This window comes from Apium graveolens, chromosome 5 (assembly GCF_009905375.1).
Source record: "Apium graveolens cultivar Ventura chromosome 5, ASM990537v1, whole genome shotgun sequence".
NCBI lineage: Eukaryota > Viridiplantae > Streptophyta > Magnoliopsida > Apiales > Apiaceae > Apium > Apium graveolens.
Genome location: NC_133651.1, coordinates 198,849,455 through 198,872,225, shown reverse-complemented (window position 1 = coordinate 198,872,225; position 22,771 = coordinate 198,849,455). Strand labels below are relative to the sequence as shown.

General features: G+C 39.8%; 2 protein-coding genes across 2 annotated transcripts; both read left to right on the top strand.

Moving 5' to 3' along the window:
• Positions 1-585: 585 nt before the first annotated feature.
• On the top strand, positions 586-1,257 carry LOC141660554 (uncharacterized). The gene has a single exon (XM_074467548.1). It carries the CDS (start codon positions 586-588, stop codon positions 1,255-1,257), a length of 672 nt encoding a protein of 223 aa, XP_074323649.1.
• Positions 1,258-11,198: 9,941 nt separating this feature from the next.
• Positions 11,199-11,789, top strand: LOC141660552 (uncharacterized). Its single transcript, XM_074467547.1, has one exon. The coding sequence runs from the start codon at positions 11,199-11,201 to the stop codon at positions 11,787-11,789; it is 591 nt and encodes a 196-aa protein (XP_074323648.1).
• The last annotated feature ends 10,982 nt before the right edge of the window (positions 11,790-22,771 follow it).

The window sequence follows — 22,771 nt, the reverse complement described above, 5'->3', positions numbered from 1 at the left end:
GTGCCGAAAGGCGAAGGATACCGAAGCCTTGGTCCATTGTCGGCAGAGGGCGAATGAAGAGCTGGGGGATTATCTCGCTAGGTTCAAGGAAGAAGCGGGAATGGTCACCAATCTGGACAAAATCAAAGCAATGGTCTTCCTAACGGCGGGGCTAGACCCCTATAGAGGTAAAAAGCTTCGCTCATCTCTTTACGATTTTCCCCCAAAATCTCTAAATGATATATATGTGAGAGGCGAGAATATTCGCCGTAAGATGGAAAGTATTGGGGGATATAAAGACTCAAGAAGGGACGACCGATCAAAGCCAGCCGACATATATGAGGGCTCAAGATCAGGATCTGACCGGAGGGATAACAGAAAGGAAGGAAGGAATCAGATCATGGGGCCGAACGACGTCGAGATAGAGACTCGGCCGTGTTCACTCCTTTGAATGCGCCGATCTCCAAGATTCTCCATGAGATAAAGGGCAAGCCAGGATTTTTCCGCCCCGCCAAGATGAAGGTCCCGAATAACAAGAAAAACCCTGATAAGTACTGTGACTATCACAGGGATAAGGGGCATAACACAGATGAATGATACCACCTCATGAAGCTCATTGAGCGCATGATCAAAGACGGCGAGCTTAATCAGTTTGTCCGAGATATGAGAGATAGAATGGGGCCAAAGGAGAACCCAGAGGAGGAAGTAGAGGCCGATGAGCTAGAGCGAAGGGACAGGATAAGGGGCAAAGTAAAAACTATATCTGGGGGAAGCATCCTGGATAAGGATAGCAAGACAACAAAAAAGAAGTATGCCCGACAGGTGTACAATCTGTATCAATTCGGACAGGGAAAGCCCCACATACCCGTGACCTTCAGCACTGAAGACTATGAGGATGTCATTCGCCCGCACGAGGACCCTCTGATCATCAATCCTATCATCGGGCAGAACAAGATATGGAAAGTGATGGTGGATACCGGCAGCTCGGCCAATATACTATTCCACAAAACCTACTATAAGATGAACTTAGCGGGAGAGCAACTAGAGCCCTGCAATGAGGCTCCCCTTTATGCCATCGGGGGACATCCTATTCAGTTTGAAGGAACGATTACTCTTCCGGTTCTCATGGGCAAGTTGTCGTATACCGCCGAGAAGCTGGTAAAGTTTTATGTGGTTCAGATTGAAAGCCCATACAATGCGATATTTGGCAGGCCCTTCTTATCAACTTTCGAAGCAGTGGAATCTATACCTTCACCTCAAACTCAAGTTCCCAACTGAAAAAGGGGTAGGAGAAATGAGGGGCGATCAGAAAACCGCCCGAATCATAATGCTCGAAGACCTTGAGAAGGATCAAGAATATGAAGGACCGGATGGAATCGGAAAGAGGAAGCGGGCAGAATCCGAACCCAGCGGAAGTCGGGAAACATTGAACATCGAGTTGGAGAAATTTTGGGCCGATCTCTCGAGTCCTAATGTTGAACCCGCAGTAGAGACCGAAGAAGTGGAGTTGTACGCGGGCCATTCGGGAAAGATGGTCCGGATAGGCAAAAACATGGGGCCAGATCTGAAGGAGAAGGTAATAGCTGTCATCTGGCAATACCATGATGTGTTCGCCTGGGGGCCCGAAGATATGCCCGGATTGGATCCCAAGACGGCAACGCACTGCTTGAATGTGCAGCCCGAGGCCAAGCCGGTAAAGCAGAAGAAGATGACATTTGCAGTCGAACGACAGAAGGTAATAGAGGCCGAAGTGGAAAAACTTTTAGAGGCCAAGTTTATCGAGGAAATCGAGTATCCTGACTGGCTAGCCAATATGGTGGTCGTGAAGAAGTCGAATGGGAAATGGAGGATGTGCGTGGATTACACTGACCTCAACAAAGCATGTCCAAAGGATCACTACCCATTGCCTAACATCGACCAACTAATAGACGCAACGGCAGGATATGAGGTACTTAGTTTTTTGGATACTTTTTCTGGTTATCATCAAATTGCTATGAATGATAGGGATGTGCCCAAGACAGCGTTCATAAATCCGAAGGGGACTTATGCTTATATTAAAATGCCCTTCGGACTGAAGAACGCTGGAGCCACATTCCAGCGAATGGTGAACAAAGTCTTTAAAGAGCAGATCGGGAGGAACATGGAAGCATACGTGGATGATATGATAGTGAAGTCACTGTTCCGAGATCATGCTGAAGACTTAAAGGAATGCTTCGAAACTCTCCGAAAGAACAACATGAGGATCAATCCGAACAAATGTACCTTCGGAGTCTCTAGTGGAAAATTTCTCGGGTACATGGTCAGCGCCCGGGGAATAGAGGCGAACCCGGAGAAGATCGAAGCGGTTATCAATATGGAACCTCCCAAATGCATTAGAGATATACAGAAATTGACGGGCCGGCTCACCGCCCTTCGGCGTTTCATTTCCCGGTCAGCCGAGAAAGCACTTCCCTTCTTTGCCATGCTCAAAGGGTCAAAGAATTTTGAGTGGGGGCCCGAATGCCAAAAGGCGTTCGAAGAAGTAAAGGAATATTTAACAAAGGCACCACTCTTGATGAGGCCCGATCTGAAGGAAACTCTTCAGCTTTACCTAGCTGTGTTCGACAGAACTCTAAGGGCCGTCCTCGTGAAAAATTATGAAGGTAATCAACATCCTGTGTTTTACGTGTCCCATGTCCTCAAAGACGCAGAGACAAGGTACCCCAACGCCGAAAAATTCGCATATGGGTTGGTTATGGCCTCCCAAAAATTGCTATATTATTTCCAGGGACGGACGGTCCAAGTTGTTAACAGCCAACCTTTGAAGAAAATTTTGACTAGGCCCGAAGCCTGTGGGAGAGTCGTAGCATGGTCCATCGAACTCTGGGAATTTGATCTCGAATACGTTCCCCGAACGGCAATTAAGGCCCAGGCTTTGGCCGACTTCGTGGTTGAGTGCACATTCCTGGGTCCGAAGGATCTCTCGCATGATGAACAACTAATCCGGATCCCAGGAAAATGGAAGCTCTTTGTAGATGGATCGGTAGCCGGGAAAAAGTCTGGGGCCGGCTTAATCCTATCTAGCCCCGAAGGATTTGAAATATGCCAAGCCATAAGGTTCGATTTCCCCTTAACAAATTATGAGGCCGAATATGAGGCCCTCCTCGCAGGAATGAAGCTTGCCCGAAGCCTCGAGGCAAATCACCTAAGGGCCTTCAGCGACTCCCTATTGGTTGAGAAACATTTCACAGGGGAGTATGAACAAAGGGATCCCCGAACGAAAGCCTATGCTGCCAAGGTACGTGATGCCTCTTTATCATTTTAAACCTTTGAACTAAGTCAAATTGACAGAGAGAATAATTCTAGGGCAGATGCCCTTTCCAGGCTAGCTGCGGCCGAGACACAGAACTTAACTGGTTCTATTTACCTCACCGAAGCCAAGATGCCTTCGATCGAGAAGAAAGAGTGCCTAGAAATTCACCAGGGAAGCGACTGGATGACCCCCCTCAGGAACTTTTTGGAGAAAGGCATTCTGCCACTCGGCCGAAAAGATGCCCTGAAAGTTAAATACAGAGCATCAAGCTACATTATAATCAATTGGCGGATGTATCGCCGATCAGTCAGTCAACCCCTTCTGCGCTGCTTGAACAACGAAGAACAGCAACAGGCCTTGGAGGCAGTACACGAAGGAATTTGCGGCGAGCACCTGGCTGGTCGGACACTCGCCTTCAAAATTCTCCGGCAGGGATTCTTCTGGCCCACTCTGAAGGCAGACGCCATCGACTATGCAAAAAGATGTGTACAATGCCAACTGTTCTCCACTGTCCGGAAGCAACCTCCAGAAGAAATGTCCTCTGTACTAAGCCCAATTCCATTCACCGTATGGGCCGTGGATATAGTTGGCATGCTGCCCGCTAGCACGAAGCAAGCAAAATACTGAATAATCTCCATCGACTACATGACCAAATGGGTCGAAGCCCGTCCTTTGTCGTCCATAACCGAAGAAGCCGCTAAAAAGTTCTTCTTGGAACAGGTCATCCTCCGGTTCGGCATCCCGAAAACCTGCATCTCAGATAATGGAACTCAATTCATTGGAAACAAATTCCACAAGTTTCTACACCACTTCGGAATTGAACAGAAATTCAGCTCAGTCGCCCACCCGCAAGGAAATGGGGCAATCGAGGCGGCGAACAAAGTAATATTCCAGGGAATCGAGAAGAGGCTGGGCGAGGCAAAAGGAAGATGGGCGGAAGAACTCCCTTGGATCTTATGGGCCTACCGAACCACCCCCCGGACATCGACCAGAGAAACTCCTTTTAGAATGGCTTATGGCACCGAGGCCTTAGTTCCTGTCGAAGTGGGCTCGGTATCATATCGAACCGACACCTACAATATGGAAACTAATAGCTTCGGGTTGAAGGCGAACGTAGACTTCCTGGAGGAAGAAAGAGACGCCGCCCATCAAGGGAACATGAGGTATTTACTGCAAGTGGCACAATACTATGACTACAATGTGAAGAAAAGGGCCTTCGGAGTAGGAGACCTAGTATTAAGGGAGTTGGCCGCATCTATGCCGGCCAAGCAAGGAAAGCTCCAACCGAACTGGGAAGGGCCTTATAAAGTGACCGAAGTCATTCGCCCCGGAACCTATAAGCTCGAAATATTGTCAGGCGAATCAATTACAAATACTTGGCATGCCAGTCGCCTTTGAAAATTTTATCAGTATGAAATTTCTTAAAAGCTTGTATTTCAATTATATGTGAAAAATGTAAGCAATCTGATTAAATAAAGATGCATTTCCTGTCAAAATTTCTTTATTTATAGGAGTTACGGCCGACCGAGTATTATCTGAGGGCAATCCCGAAGAAGATAAACCTTTTGGCCGCCACCATTGTCTAATTTGTTAATTAAAAAGACATAAGGGGCAATCACCCAAAAATCGAACATCATTACGCTATTGTGACAACTTGAAATTGGTAAACACGAATTAAGGGCCTTAAGGGGCAATCCTAGAATAACGCCCTATCATTCGTCTTAACTTAATTATTTATTATTAATGAGGCCCAAGGAACCCCTGTCCCGGGACGATCAAAGGAAGAACATGGTCCTTCGGTCTTGATAATGAAAAACAATTAATCCAACCAGGTTTAGGGGCGATCCTGAAGATGACCGCTGATCTAGGGGCGATCACTAAAAGATCAGCACCCATTAAAAAGGATTAACTGCCAAAATCACCTTCAGCCTTTAACCCTTGGGGCCGTAGGCAGTAAGAACACTCCGATAAAATCGTTAAGGCGAATAAAGCTGAAGCTACGATTCCTTTTATATACGATTCATTTTATTATCAAAATTGTTGAGGCAGATAAAGCCGAAAATACAATTCGATAAGATCGTTGAGGCGAATGAAGCCAGAGATACAATTCATTTTATTATCAAAATTGTTGAGGCAGATAAAGCCGAAGATACAATTCAATAATTTCATTAAGGCAAATGAATAAGCCGAAGATACGATTCATATTATTTAAATTATTAAAATTGTTTAGGCGAATGAAGCCATAGATACAATTCATTTTGTAAGATTGTTAAGGCGAACGAAGCCAAAGATACAATTCATTTCATCCATAATGCCGAAAATATAATTCGTTTTTAAGGCGAACAATTAAATGTAGTCGGATAATGCTGATGAAAAACAAAAGATGCATTAAAATATAAAACCCCGAAGGCTAGTTAAATTACAAAGAGTACCAACTACGAGTACCAATTACAAAGTACATATTACAAAAATAGAAATACAGGAAGATGAACGAAAAATGCCGCTGCAAGAGTTGGGTATGACCATGGAAACACCAACGATAAACTTCGCAACAAGATCATCTTCCGTCATGTCAAGCACCTCAGTGCTGAAGGTTCAGGCTTGGGGGTCTTCATCCGAGAGCTCTTCGTCTTCGCCGGAGGAGACAGGAGGGACTTCGACTGCTGGACGTCTGATAGGATCTTCCAGGCTGTCGTCCAACAACTGCTTGTAGTCCCAGTTCAGGCCATGGGCCTTCTCCAGGAAATAATCAGCGCCGAACTGGAAACAGCGCTCCTCAGTCCGGTCCAGCTGCTTCTGCTTCTTCCGAAGCTCCTTTCGGGACCTCTTCAGCTGGACATTCCGATGGGAGATCCTCCGGTTCGCCCTCTCCAGCTCGGTCTCCAGCCGAGATCTATCCTTCTTCAGCTCAGCGGCTTCGACCTCGTTCTGGGCTTTCACCCGTACAAGTTCCTCCTTGGCCGCCGTAGCCCTCCTCTCCAACTCCTTCACCTCGGCCATGCGAGTCTCCATATCCTTAACCTTATCCTTCACGGCTGCGGCCCAAGGAGCAGCCTGTAAAAGGATGACAAAACATTACTAAAGGATTCTGAAAGGAATAAGATGGAAGAAAAATAGAAAGATTAAAAACATAGCAAGGACAGGAAGGACAGAAGCTCTGTGCAGGCTTCGATAGCAGAGGCCGAAACAAAGGTCGGAAGGTCGACCGGGAGCTGAAGGCCATGGCAGAGATCCGAAGCCATCTCCTTCGTGGATTGCCGGGCTGGGTACATAGTATGGTCAGACGTGAGCACGCCCCACCCCGGGAGATAAGAGCGCATAATCCCCTCCTTGCTTCGGGTCCTCTTGGAAGGGTTTCCCTCTCCCATGTACTCCAGATCGTCCCCCTCCTCGGCCTCAGAAGCCACTCAAGATTGACGGGGCGATGAAGGCTTCTCGGTCTGGGCCCTTTCGTCTGTGCCCTCAGAGGGATCGGGCGTAACCCCCTTATCGGCAGCCTTCTTCGCCGCCTCTTCGGCCGCCCTCTTCTCGGCTACCCTGGCCTTCTTTCTCTCGATCAGGGCCTCCCTTGAAGACACTGAAATAAGAAGTGAAAACAAGTCAGTCCAAGCATATATATAATCGAATGCATAATAAGAAAAAGCAAATACAGGTGCTGGGACAAAACTAAAGAAAAGACCAAGGAAGAAGTTTTGTTACCCCCACCCCACAAGCTGAAGAGCCAGTCCTTGTCCCTGAACTCTCCGGGACCCAGCTTCTTTACATTGACGTCTATCAACACCGTGTAACTTTCCTTCTCCTCCAAGGTCAAGCTCGGCATGAGAAGCAGTGCGGGGTTTACATCCCGCCAAACCGACATGGCCGCCAACCCTTGACCACTCAAATAGCACCAATGTGTGTGAGTGGATTTATTGTTCGAGTTGGTCGCCGTCCAATAAGGTCGCCCTGCCCGACGGGCGATTGTGTAAAAACCAGCACTCTTCGGATTCCTCCTGAAATCGTAGTGGTACCAGAATAGGCGAGTGCTGGGTGCGATTCCGGCGTGAAGACACCTGTTCTGAAAATAGTTAATGTGGATTAATCAGCTTCAACGTGGCACCCTCAAGCCACATTTGAAGGCTGCCTCCGAAATCCCTACGGCGCAGCCTCCATATCCGTCTGGTACCCCAGGAGTGTCGAAAATTCTTTCACCCTCCCTCGGCGCGTACAACCAATAAAGCCCTCAGGGGATAGAGTAATCATCGTACATCTGAACGACACGCTCTTTCGTCAGTTTAGATCTATTATTGGCTGTGGGATAGTCGGCAGCCGAACCGTATAGGGCCTGTCCCGTCCGCTCGGGGCAAATGGAAGACGTTCCCACCAAGCTGTTGGATAAGGGGTCCCAAGAATCCGGGGGACGTTCTGCTCGGTCCATGTCCCTGTATCAGGAATATAGAGACATTAGTCCATGTACTGGGATTAGCAGATAAAAGAAAAAATAAACACCCGAGTACATGTCCCAGGACCGAACGAACCAGAACCCCGGAGGCTGTTTCCGAAGGCTGCTCCTGAGCCATGCCCACCCGAAGGATGTTCTTGCCTACAGAGCCTTTCGAAAACATCGCTCCAGACCACCTGTTTAAGCCCTGGGTCGGCTCCCGAAGGGCGTTCTAAAACCAAGAAATCCCAAAGAACGTTCTTGGTCAGAAAACGCCTTGCATGCCATCTTTAAACCCTTGGGGCCTCCTCAGAATTGGTAAAACCCAGAAACCTATATTACCTACCCAGAAATACCCAAAAACCCCAGAAAAATGCAATAGCACACGCAAAAACCCAAAAAAACCCCATGAAACCAGAACAAAAGTCCACATGCAAACTCTCTAAAACACGGAAAACTAGCATGCAAATTCAAAACTGGAAAACAAGAAAAGAGACTTACTTATTTGGAGATGTTCTTGGATTGAAATGGGATGATTTGGGAAGACGGAGTTGCTGTTGCCCGTGATTAAGAGATGCACCGCAATTCGTTAGTGTATGGAGAAACTAAAGTGATAAAAAGAAAATGAAACATACAAATGGGCTTATATAGGCGCCTAAAATAAATTTACAAGAGCGATGTTTAGGGGTTTTTGAAATGGACGTCCCAGATCAAGACGGTTGGCATTCAACGGCTGAGATTGAGTCATGAAATGATGTGCCACCAGCTGTCATCTATGCACTGCAAGTCCCTATAAGCTTGCCACGTGTACGACCGAAGATCAGGAGGGACTGAAGCGATCGCCCTAGGGTTCCTTCACCCCAATATGGGCCGAGACCTGTGTCCGTCGGCCGCCCCGAAAGCCCAGCCGAAGGACAGGGACATGTTGGTTATAGGCCCAATAAGGCCCAGTTATGCTACTGGGCCGAAGGATCTCCAGGCCCGCATAACGTAGGCCCATGGAAGCTCAGGCCGAAGCCCAATACTCGTGGACCGTTGGACAGAACAAGGGACATAACGCCCCATTTCCCTCCCTCCTTAATGATTAGTAACGGATCAACATTCATTGCAGGATCGGGTATAAAAACCCTTGTGAAGTAAGACAAAAGGGACTCTCAATACACTACTTCTCTTGTATTACTACCCTAATTTTACAGCCAGATTCTGATTCTCACAACGGAGGTGAATCGGTGGTCCAAACCCTCGCATTCTCTTCACTTTCAGGTACGGCCGGAGCCATCTTCAATCCAGCCGAAGCCTGTTCACACGACCGAAAGGATCTGGGCGTAACAAGTATGCATCCAGACAAAGCGAGTGAGCCGGATGGTTTAAATCCAGCCTTTTTCCAGAATTTCTGGAATCTGATTGGTAAAGAAGTTTTTGCTTGTTGTCAACAATGGTTAAATGAAAATAAGTTGCCCGCAGATGTTAACGATACTACTTTAGTTATGATTCCTAAGAAAGAGAGTGTTGACAACCCTAAGGACCTTAGACGTATAGCATTGTGTAATGTACTTTATAAAGTTTAAGCTATGGTTTTACCGAATAGACTGCAAGGTATTCTAGCAGGAGTGATATCTGAGGAGCAGTCGGCTTTTGTACCGGGAAGAAGCATAACAAATAATGTGTTGCTGGTGTTTGAGTTATTACATTTTATGAAGAGAAAATCTAGTGGTCAAGAAGGAGAGGTGGCTTTGAAGCTTGACATTAGCAAAGCTTATGATCGTGTTTGCTGGAACTATTTGCACCACAGAATGGTTATTATGGGATTCTCGGAGAAGTGGATAAGTTGGGTGGTGTTGTGTGTTAAGACAATTTCTTATTCTATATCATTTCAAGGATCATTAATTAGGCCTATTACTCAAACTCGAGGTCTCCGTCAAGGAGATCCTTTCTCTCTCTATTTGTTTCTACTGTGTGTGGAGGGGCTGTCAATGTCATTGAGAAAAGCTGCGGAGAATGGGTCGATAAATGGGTGTAGAATCTGTACTTCAGCCCCTCAGGTAACGCATCTTTTATTCGCTGATGATAGTTTTCTTTTCTTCAAATCTTCTTCTCAAGAAGCTTCATTTGTTAAGCAAATTTTAGGTGACTATGAGGTGTATTCGGGGCAAGCAGTGAATTATCAGAAATCTGTTGTTTTCTTTAGCTCGAATGTAAGGAGGGACAAATAAGAAGAGATTAAGGAGGTTCTGGGAGTTTGTAAGAATATAGGGGACAGTAAATACCTTGGATTACCATCTTTAATTGGTCGGTCGAAGAAAACTGTATTCAGATATTTCAAAGATAAAGTGATTCAGAAAATTAATTCAGAAAATTAATGGTTGGAGTTCAAGACTGTTATACCGTGCTGGTAAATTAGTTATGCTAAAGAATGTTGTTCAGTCGATTGCAGTGTACGCTATGTCGTGTTTTTTGCTCCAAAAGTCTTTGTGCCAGGAAATTCAGAGAGTAATGAATGCTTTCTGGTGGCAATCAAACTCGGCGAATAATAAAGGGATACAGTGGTTAGCTTAGGAAAAAATGTGTATGTCGAAAAGGAGTGGAGGCCTGGGATTTAGAGAGATACATGGATTTAATTTAGCTCTTCTAGGAAAAAAATGCTGGAACCTAGTAAATAAGCCAGATGCTTTGGTTTCCCGTGTTTTGGAAGCTAGATATTACCCTCAAAGTCATTTTTTGCAAGCAGGTAGGACTGGTGGCTCCAGTTATACTTGGGCTGGAATTTGGTTGGCCAAAGAGGAGATGAAGAAGGGCTTAAGATGGGTGTTGGGTGACGGTAAAATGATTAACATTGTATCTGATAGATGGTTAAGGTCGAAGGTGGAATATTGTGTTGGTAGGAATCAGTTAAATGAGCAAATCCTGAGCTTGAAAGTTCATGATTTTTTTCTGGAAGAAAGAAAGATCTGGAATGTGGAGAAATTAAGACTCTATTTTAACGAGGATGTTGAAGCCATTTTAAATATTCGTATTCCACAAGGAAGTACTAGAGACAGAATTGCCTGGGTCCATGCTAGCAATGGAAAGTACTCGATGAAATCGTGCCAACAGCAACATGTTAATGATCGAGTAGTTCAATCAAGGGGTTGGAGTAAGTTATGGCAGCTCAAAATCCCTCACAAGATTAAGGTTTTTCTTTGGAGATTGTGTCGTAATACGTTTCCTGTCAGGAACCAGTTGAGAGGAAGAGGCGTCCCGGTCACTATTGGTTGTCATATATGTGTTGGAGAGGTGGAACATCCATGTCATCTATTTCTTGACTGCAAGTTTGCTCAGGAATGTTAGAAGATTGTTGGCCTTAGTTTTGACACTCAGGATGTGGAGTATATGTATGAATGGCTTCTGCAATTATTGGCTAATGGGTTGGATGATGTTATAATTAAAGTTTCAAGTGTGCTCTAGGGTGTCTGGTTTTCCAGGAACAAGTGCATATTTGAAAACAAATTTATGACTCCTGCTTCAACTATGGCCTGGAGTAAAAAGCAAATTGCAGACTGGAAGTTGGCAAATAAAAAGGGAGATAATGTTCCAAGGGTGAGTGATGTAAGTCAGAGAATTGATAGCAAATGGCAACCTCCAGAGGTTGATTGTCTGAAAATCAATGTAGACGCTTCATTGGTTGAGGGGCAGAACTCTTTCACAATAGGTATGGTTCTTAGAAATCATCATGGACATTTTCTAGTTGGTAAAACTTTGAAGTTTGTGGGCTCAGTCTCGGTAATGGAAGCAGAGATGACTCGTATCTTCGAAGCTTTGAACTGGACTCAGGAAGTGGCATCAGGTAGGGGTGTAATAGTTGAGAGCAACTCGTTGTTGAGTGTTCGAGCAATACAACAAGAGCAAGAGAATTTGTTGGAGTTGGGAGATCTAATATCTCAGTGTCGGACTCTCTTGAGAAGTAATGGAAGGATGTCGATTAGGTTTGGTAAAAAGCATGCGAACAAGGTAGCACACATGTTTGCTAGAATTCCTTGTGAGATTAATAGCTTTACTGTAACCCAGTCTCCTCCAGTTTATATGTTGGAGACAATTATGTCTGAAATTTTGATGATTTAATGGAAGTTAATTCTCAAAAAAAAAAACTATCCTTCTAAAATACAACAATTGGAGATATACCTCTTCATTAGAGGATGTAATCATATTTTTATTTATGTGCATACGGTCAATGCTAAAATAAATTTAAAATAAATTTAATTTTGATTCTTCGATTAGAACTTAATTTTATGTAATTACTTTTCATAATAAAGTGATCCAATGGTTAAGGATAAACTAATATTAGACAATGATAATAAAAAAAAATTATCGTAGCTAACTGGCAACTGTTACTGCGCACCACGAAAACCCTACGGGCTCAGGCTAACCAAGGTATATGACATATAAGGAAGGTATATGATTAATCCAAAATCACATTTAATATATAAATTCCAATCCATATCATATTACATTCTATTTTATAATTTATAATACACCAAAATAATAAAGAACATTAGATGTAAAATTAATCAATAATAATCATTGGATTTAAAATTAAAAAGTATGTGCCATTAAAAGAATCATATTTAAATCCAAAAAATATATTTTAATAATTGAAAAAAAAATATTTTTTTAAATAAATATAGTTTTATAGGTAAACATTTGTCACTTTCTATTTGGTTTAATTTTAATTTTTTTTTGTTAAACATGAGTTCTAAAATCACAAAAATTAGAGTTTATTATTTAAAATGAAGCAGAGATAATTAATTTAGCGCCTAAAACATGATATAATATCAATTTATCTAATAAAAAATCATTTGAACAAAAAATGTAATTAATGTGAGAAGAGATCATGTAAAAATATACAAGTACAAGGTAATTGGTTAGTTGGTGGGTTGTTGGTTAATACAATAAGTAATAATCAGTACATTTTATAATGGATAAATGAGAATATAAATGTAACATTACTGTTATAGAATAAATTAAATTATTGTTTACTAAACTAATTTCAGAGATTTCCATTTAATCCTTATCATATATTTTAACTAAATATTACATTTTTTTATCTTTAAGCTTAAAGTAAAAATCATGGGTCATAAAAATATAAATATGTATAATAAGATTAAAATAAATAAATAAATAAATATGGATTTAAGTTTTATGGAGACTAGTTTCCTTAAAGACCATGTATATTCTGCAAGTAAAATGTTGCATTAAAATATTACAAATATATTATTTTACGAATCATACTCTACAAAGATATTTATTTTATTTATAACATTATAAAAAAAAATATTTTTCAAAACATGTTTAATTTTCCGAACATTTGTTCACCTTGCATAACCTAGTTTTGATCGATATTTACCGAGTTGATCATCCCTATACATTATACTTATTAAATTTAAATAATTTTCAACAATTTCAACGTATTAGTGATATAGTAGAACATATTATGGTGTTTTGATTGCGGAATATACATCATCTACAAGGTATACATATCCATATCTACCCAAGTCATCACTAAAGTCAATGAGGAAGTAAAAGTCATCCTTGACTTGCCTTTCTAAGCATTCAAACACATACATCACTATGTATAAGTCTTAGTATTTCGGTGATCCTTTCACCTTGTTTGGTAAAAGGGGCTTTAGCCATTTTTCCAATTAGACAAGATTTGCATTTTTCGTATGATTCAAAATCAAATTTATTGAAGTAGCCATCTTGATGTAAGTTGGAAATCTGTTTCTCATTTATGTAGCCAAAAGGAGAATGCCAATATATGTTTGATTTGAATCGGTCATCTTAACACGTTTGTTATCATAACTATTTATATTATAGACAGGAGTATCAAGATCAAAAATAGATAAACCATTAAACAAACGTGCAACTCCATCCCTAACATTATTTAAAGAAAGGGAACAACTATTGTTCTTAATCAAAAACGAAAAACCTTTCTCGTATAAACAAGAAACTGAAATAGTGTTTTTGCAAGTAGGTGGCACGTAAAAACAGTTCTCAAGTTTTAAAATAAGCTAGTGGGCAATGATAAATGATAAGTTCCTACAGCCAAAGAAGCAACCTTTGTTCCATTACCAATGCGTAGGTGGTTCTCTCCTTTTACAATTACCCTACTTCCCCATAGTTCATGCATATTTATACAAATATGAGAACCATATCCTGTATTTAATACCCATGAAGTAGAATTAGACAAATTAACTTCTAAGATACAAATACCTGAATCAGAAGCACAGGCGTCCTTCTTCTTCTTCCCTCTAAAAAAGCATGACAGATTCTCTTTGAATGATCCGGTTTCTTGTAATAGTAACAAGTACCGTTTGCAACACCACGTATAAGTTTCAAAGCATGTTTGGGAGCAGATTTTGGAGCAGCAGCAGATTTGGATCCCATCATCTTTTTGCCTTTCTGTAATAAAATGACTGATTCAAATCAAACATACTTTTGGCATTGTCGTTTAGCCCACATAAATAAGAAACATATTTCCAAGTTATATCAGGATGAACACTTTGAAAAGTTTGATTTTGAATCAAATGAAGAATGCAAATCTTGATTCATTGGCAAAATGGCTAAAGCCCTTTTTACCAGACAAGGTGAAAGAGCCGGTCAACGATTAGGACTTATACATACTTATGTATATGGTCCAATGCGTAGGATAGCAATAAGTTATTTTTAGTGCTTCATTATGTTTACTGATAATTTCAGTAGATATGGATATGTTTACCTTTTGAAGAATAAATCTGACTATTTTGAGAAGTTAAAAAAATACAAGGAAGAAGTGGCAAAAGCAAACAGGGAAAAGTATAAAAGTTCTACGATCAGATCGTGGAGGAGAATACTTAAGCCTCGAGTTTAAAGCTTTCTTGAAGGAGTGTGGTGTAGTATCAGAGCTTAGTCCTCCCGGAATGCCTCAATAGAACAGAGTTTATGAGAGGAGAAATCGTAACTTGTTGGATATTCTGTGATTGATGATGAGTCTAGCAGATCATTCATAAGTTTCCGGGGTTACGCTCTGGAAACAGCTACATATATACTAAACTGAGTTCCAACTAAATCGGTTCAAAAGACTCCATATAAGATATGGACAGAGAAATGTCATTGCATGTCATTTATGAAAGTATGGGGATGTGAAGTGTTTGTGAAACGCTAGGTCTCTGACAAGTTATGACCAAATCATATAAATGTTTTTAGTGGGATATCCTGAAGAAACAAAAGAGTATAATTACTATAATCCTGTTGAGAACAAATTATTTATTACTCAAACAACTGTATTTCATAAAAGAGAGTTAATCTACAGGAAAAATAGTGGGAGGACTATAGATCTTGATAAAGATCAAGATGTACAAAATAAAATTAAACCGGAGTTGGAAAGTGAGAAGGATGTACATTAAGATGTTCATATTCCACAATCACAGGTTGTTCGTAGATCTAGTACAGAGATATTTTAGATTTTTCTTGACTCTATCCTACAAATAAGTCATGAAGAGTCCAGACTTTGAGAGATGGTTGGGGGCCATGAAATCTGAGATGGAATCCATGCAACAAAATAAAGTATGGACTTTAGTTGATCCACCCAAAGAGGTAAAATCTATAGGATACAAATTGGGTTTCAAGAAGAAAATCGACATGGATGGTAAAGTACAGAACTATAAGGCGCGACTAGTGACAAAAGGTTTCAAACATATATATGTTATAGAGGATGATGAGACTCTTTCACCAGTTTCTATGGTCAAGTCTATGAGGATTTTTCTAGCAATAGCTGCTTACCACGACTATGAGATTTCGAAAATGAATGTCAAAACCTCTTTGTTCAATAGGAGCCCTGAAGAGGATGTATATGTGATATAACTTGCGGGTTTTGGCGATCCAAAATTTACTAAGATGGTTTGTACGTTGCTTCGATCTATTTATGGATTGAAGCGAACCTCAAGGAGATGAAATCGTCATTTTGATTAAAGACTCAAAGAGTTTGGATTTATTTAAAACGAAGATGAACCATGTGTTTATAAAAAGGTTAGTGGGAGTCATGTTGTATTCTTAGTGCTATATTTAGATGACATATTACTAATAGGAAATGACATAATTTCTCTACATGTTGTTAAGAAATGGTTGAAAAATATTTCCTCGATGAAAGATTAGGGGGTAGATACTCGGAAAAAATCGGGCAACTTCAAGCGCTTCGCAGGCTTAGTCTTAACGACAATTTTATTGGAGGTCCGATGTTTAATTCTCTTGGCTTCCTTCCAAATCTTAGAGGGGTTTATCTCTTTAACAATCATCCTTCGAGTTCTGTTTCTACATCAATTGGTAAGTACCCTTATCTTCAGAATCTTCATCACAGTAATAATCAACTCATTGGTCTTAGATCCTCCTAGTATTGTTAATTATACCCAGATATGTAGACTTAATCTAAGCTATAATGCAATTTCTTGTTTAATCCCTAATAGATTCACTTATTTTTCTTCACTAACATTTCTTGCTCTCCAACATAACAATTTATCTCGTTCTATACCAAATACTTGGGGTTTAAATACAAATTATTCTTACCACCTTCAGACCTAAAGCATTTATCACAATCTTCTTTTGGGAAATATTCCATCTTCTTTAAGTAGATTGAGTAATCTCGAAGAACTTAGTTTGAATCATAACCATATTGTAAGAATTCATAATATTTTTTTATTTAGTTCTATATTTAATTAAAACTACAATTATTTAACAAGTTATTTTAAATCATGGAGAATAAATAGAATCTTAGATAAAAAGAATATATTTTTTAACTTCTGCCTAAGTATTTTACTATAGATTCAAATTATAACATATTTGTTATTCTCAAGGAACTAACAATGAGATTTACAGAAGGAGGTTGAATGTAAATCTCAAAACTTTTTAAAGTTTTGAGCAGTTTCAAAGGTCAGATATATAATGAACAGATGTGTGTGCATTGCTGTAAGCAAGTGTAGAAAGATGTATATTCAAAATAAAAATGTAAAGAACACAGAAGCTTTTAAAACTTTTCTGGTGGATTTGGTGTTCCACCAGAGATGTGTATTTCAGAAAATCTGTGATAAAAAGAATTGTTCACAGCTGCTTCCTAGTACAAACTAGATGATTTTCTCTCTAAATTTTTCTAAACAACTCTTGAAAATTCACACCTAATTACTAGCTGCAACTTGGTTTATATATCACCAAGTTTTTCAAGTGAAGACAAAGATAAAATACAATTATAAAATAGTCCTTCATATGTTTCTTCTTCATTTCTCTATCCAATGCAATCTAAGATAATCTGTGAATCTTTGAATACTTTCTTGTTTGCACCAGAATGGAAATGCTACTTTTTCTTGATTCCTCCAAGAGGCTACCACATTCCAATTCTCTTTGTCAACCCATGTGCCTCTGTCAGCTTATGAATTGTCACTATCAACTGCTATGGAACTGAGCATCCAATGATACTTTCATCCGTTGGTGGCTTTATCCGTTGATGCTTTAGCAGTTGAAGCTTTATCCGTTAATGCACTCATCCGTTGATGGATGTTATCCGTTGAAGCTTTAGAGACATCCGTTGAGGCTTTGTTTCTCATCCGTTGAAGGTCTTTAATTTACCAGTTGATACTACTTCATTTATACAAAATTACAAGGCATGAAATATTTATAATTAGCCCTCCTATTTTCATATCCACTAGTAGTGAACATGACGTATAATTTCCTACAACTTCTAAGAATTATAACTAATTTACAAAGACTAAAATGTGCTACAATACTAAACTTATTTCTAAGTAAAGCTACTCCATCAATGGATAGCCGAAGTGGTCTTATTTGTTGAGGCTACAAACACTAGTTTTCTACTTAAGTGTTTTGTTTAGCTTATCATCAAACTAGTACACATATATTCCTAACAATCTCCCCCTATTTATGTCTACTAGAATTGTAGGCATAAATTCAAGGTTAACTTGATGATAACAAAACACTTAACAAATATATGAGTTGAAACTAAGTAGAAAATTCAAAAGTGCTGCAAAAGTGTATGTACTGAGATAGTGTTGAAGATTTACAGTGTTTCCAAGGGTGCCCCTTTAGCCTGAGCAAATCATTTTTTTTCCTTTGTTCACTTGTTTTCTTCCCTAGCCTCCTGTCATTGTCCTCTACTTGAAGTTGGAGTTGTCTGTAGAATTCAGCTTCATCTTCATCACTGATATCCAACTTAGATTGCATGTCCTTGAGAGTTTCATTACTGGAAATCTTAAGCTGGTCTTCAAGTCTGAAAAATCTTCTGACTCCTTTATTGTCTCTGAACTCCATCAACCAATGAGGTGATTTATGAATTATAGTTCCATGCTCTGGGATGAGTAATGTTCTAGACAAGGAATTTGACTCCCACCAAGTCTTCCTTATGCTGGCAATCTTGTTGAAAATCTCAGTCTTGGCAGTCGTGGTAAAACCAGTGTCCCTTTTTATAGCTGAGTAGAATTTAATCAAGGTAGAATATCCCTCATTTAGAATTCTTTGAAAATGCCAAGTCCTTTCCACACTTCTATTATAATTGAACACTAGCCTTTCTGGATAACTGCTGGTAAGCTTATCCGTTGAAGAACAACCACTTGTCAACGGATGAGGATATCCGTTGAAGAAGGAAAAGAAGTAGAAATTGAAAGTGACATAATTGTTGAATCTGTGTGGATTGATTTTAAATTAATTGCCACAGATTCTTCAACTAGGTCTGAAAGAATTGGCTGATGATCCAACAAATCATCTAAAAGATGATGATCACCGGTACTTAAGTGGGGCTCCTCCCTGAGTTGTAAAGAGGGAGAATCAGGAATTGATGTGAAAATCATGTCCACATCCAGAGATGCTGATGGAGAATTTGGTGGTTGGTGTGTGTCAATTTTGAGAGAATGGGGTTGTGACTCCACATTTGTTGGAGTCACATCAAGCTGAATTTATGAAGGCATAGATACAAGTGATTGTATATGTGTAGTGTGTGCACCCAGTGTTGAAACTAGGGTTTTGACCTTCTTTCTTCTTGTGAAGGCTTTTACAGGTGAGTGTGTGGCTTCAGTGTCCCTCCCTCTTTTTTCTGTGTCCCTGGTTGGGGACTATTTTCAATAGCTACACCCTTTTGGGAGGGTGCAACTAGGGATGAGTTTAAATCCTTTTCAACCACCACAGTCTTTTGAGAAACTGTGGCTTGGCTAGCTTGGGTACCACTCACGTCTCCTACCTTATTCTGGGGGTTTTCTTTATGCTTACCCCTCCCCTCACCACTAACACCCTGCTCACTCCCCTCAGGGTTTATGGTAGTTGTTACAACTGTTGTCTTCTGAGAGACAACAGAGGTGGCTTTCTTTGACTTGGGTTTTGAAATTTTAGGTTTGGTGGCCTTGGTATGAATCTATTGGGGCATTGACACAGATCCCATGGCCACACTTGAAGGCAAAGAAATGTTGGGGTTGGAAGTAGTAGGAGTTGAAGAAGTATTTACCTTACTTACCTGAGGTGCAGCCATTATTGGTAAGTATACCAATGGCACCTTACTGTTGAGGTCAATCCTTAAAAGGTCTGCAAGGACCCTCTTCTCTTGTACCCAGCACTTGAGCTTATTACTCTCATTATTTATAACCAAACCTTCAGCAACATGGTTAGCCAATAACATAAAGAATCTAGCATAATAGATGTTATGAGTTCTATTAGCCTTGTTACCTAACCTAGTACCTAATTCTAGCATAACATAGTTGCTAAAATTATAGTACTTATTAGAAACCAGCATATAGAGCATATTAACAAGGGATGAAGTTATTGCATCAAAATTACTAATTTTCCCAGAGAAAACCTTGATAAAGGAATCACTAAGAAAAATCCATTATTTCCTAAGGCCTTTTCTCTTAATACTGCCTAAACTAGTGGTATCAAGGGAATAGCCTATGGAATCTAACATGCTAGATACATCATTATCAGTGTGTGGTGTCATGGCATTGTTTTAAGGTAATTTAAAACAGGACTGTATATCATCAGAGTTAATACAGTAATCCTTCCCTTTGAGAGAGAAGGAGATGGTCATATAAGTGGAGTTGAACTCAGCAGTTGTCCAAATCTTCTCAACTAGCTCACAGTAAATCATTGGGGCCTCCAGCATTGCATAGCTCAGTTTGCAGTTCTTGATGAAATCCATCATCTTATGATAATCTGAGTGGGCTTCATTCTTTTCCACCAAAGCTATGAAATTGTTTTTTCTCATAGACAAACCCAAATTGGGACATTATCTTTACTACTGGTGCCATTGTTGTGGGTAGAAGTTGTAGAAAAAAGTTGAGAGTTTTGGGAGAGAAAGACAGTAAAAGCTTTTGAAATTTCAAGAAAGCGTAAAGTGAAAATAAGAATTCAAAGGGACTTTTATACTTTCTCAAATTAAAACATAAAGAGAATGATTAAACAATATTTTAAGTAAATTACATTCGTTTAAGAATAAAAGAAAACTGTATGTATTCTAAAAACTGCCTTTAATACAAATACATACAACTGTATATATATATGTATCAAGGGGTAAGAAAATAAGAAAATAGAATCAATGGTTGTGATCCACTTGAATCGACTGATGTGACAGTTCAACGGATGAGGTAAACGGTCATCTGTTGAAGATTAACACAATTTTATCCGTTGAAGGATAAAATTTCCAGAAATATATTTGTCTTTCAACGGATAATGAACATCCATTGATGGAACAACTTTGGCTTTCAACGGATAGAAAATATCCATTGATAGAATAAACTTTACTTAAAGCCAACTTTGATCTTGCATCAAATTCATTTCAGGCTGCATTACAAATTACAATTTGGACATGAATTTAAGAAAAATTTAGCATACCTAGCCCACTTACCAATTTTCTGAGTGTTGATTCATCAAGTGGCTTGGTAAAGATGTCTGCAATTTGTTTTTCACTTGGAACAAAATGAAATTCCACTGTACCATTCATCGCATGATCCCTTGTGAAGTGGTACTTGATGTCAATGTGCTTGGTTCTTGAATGCTGCACTGGATTTTCAGTAATGGCAATGGCACTTGTGTTATCACAGATTATTGGAATTTTGTCAACATTTATCCCATAGTCAAATAGTTGATTCCTCATCCATAATATCTGTGCACAACAACTACCAGTAGCAATGTACTCAGCCTCAGCTGTTGATGTAGAAACAGAATTTTGCTTCTTAATGAACCATGACACGAGATTATTCCCTAGAAATTGACAGGTGCCAGTTGTACTTTTCCTGTCTATTTTGCAACCTGCATAATCTGCATCTGAGTAGCCAATTAGATCAAAACCAGACTCTCTAGGGTACCAAATTCCTAGATTTGGAGTCCCTTTGAGATATCTGAAAATTCTTTTAATAGCAACTAAGTGAGATTCTCTAGGATCAGCTTGAAATCTAGCACAACGACATGTAGAAAACATCATATCAGGTCTACTAGCAGTTAAATATAGAAGTGAACCAGCCATGCCTCTATAGCTTGTAATGTCCACAGACTTTTCAGCCTTGTTTAATTCAAGCTTAGTGGCAGTAGCCATGGGAGTTTTTGCAGATGAACATTCCATTAAGTCAAACTTCTTTAAAAGATCATAAATATATTTTGTTTGACTAATGAAAATTCCACCACTAACTTTTTTAACTTGTAAACCAAGAAAATAAGTTAGCTCTCCCATCATGCTCATTTCATATTTACTTTGCATTAAATTAGCAAACTTTTTACAAATTTTATCATCTATAGAACCAAATATAATATCATCTACATAAAATTTGAAAAAGTATTGTAGAACCATTAACATTTTTAAAGAAAAGAGTTTTGTCAGCAGTACCTCTAGTGAAGTGATTATCTAGAATTTTTTTTGACAAAGTCTCATACCAGGCTCTAGGTGCTTGCTTTAGTCCATAGAGTGCTTTCAACAAATAATAGACATGGACTGGAAAATTTGGATCTTCAAACCCTGGAGGTTGACTCACATAGACTTCTTCCTCCAATTCTCCATTCAGAAATGCACTCTTGACATCCATTTGATAGACTTTGAAATTGGCATGGGCTGCATAGGCTAGAAAAATTCTGATTGCTTCAAGTCTTGCAACAGGAGCAAAAGTCTCATCAAAATCTATTCCCTCTTGTTGAGAGTAGCCCTTGGCAACCAATCTAGCTTTATTCCTTATGACAATGCCATTTTCATCCATCTTGTTTCTGAATACCCATTTTGTGTCAATAGAACTCTTGTTCTTTGGCTTGGGTACCAGCTTCCATACTTTGTTCCTCTCAAATTGGTTTAGCTCCTCTTGCATAGCTACAATCCAATCTGGATCCAATAGAGCTTCTTCCTCTCTCTTAGGTTCCTCATGTGATAGAAAACTAATGTATAGACATTCATCTTGAGTAGCCCTTCTAGTTTGCACCTTAGATGTTCCATCACCAATGATTAGTTCAAAGGGATGATTCTTGGTCCATTTCCTTTGAGGTGGTAGATTAGCTCTAGATGAGGTGGCCTCAGTGTTGTCATGATGTGAGATAGAGTGTTGATTTGTTGAAACTTCCCCTGAGTTATTGGTCCTTTGCAAGGAACTGGGAGTTCTATGAACTGATGATGTAATTTGATTATCCGTTGATGAACTATGATCAACGAATGCTCCATTATGTACTTCAACGGATGATGCACTTTGTCTTTCAATGGATGCTTCATTACTTCTGTCAACGGATGTTGAGTTATAACTTTCAACTGATGCAGCATTTTGTGCATTATCCAAAGGCAAATTTTGAATCCTTTTCGAAGTGTCTTCTCTATCATTCTCATCTTCACTATCATCACAATATATCTCAATGTTGTCAAATTTGAGTCCTTAATGGTGTCCCTCATCTGTTAGTCCATCAATCTTTTTATCATCAAACACAACATGCACAGATTCCATACCAATGCTGGTTCTTAGATTGTAGACCCTATATGATTTTCCAGCAGAATACCCAACAAATATCCCTTCATCAGCCTTTGCATCAAACTTGCCTTTGTGATCAGGTTAGTTTCTTAG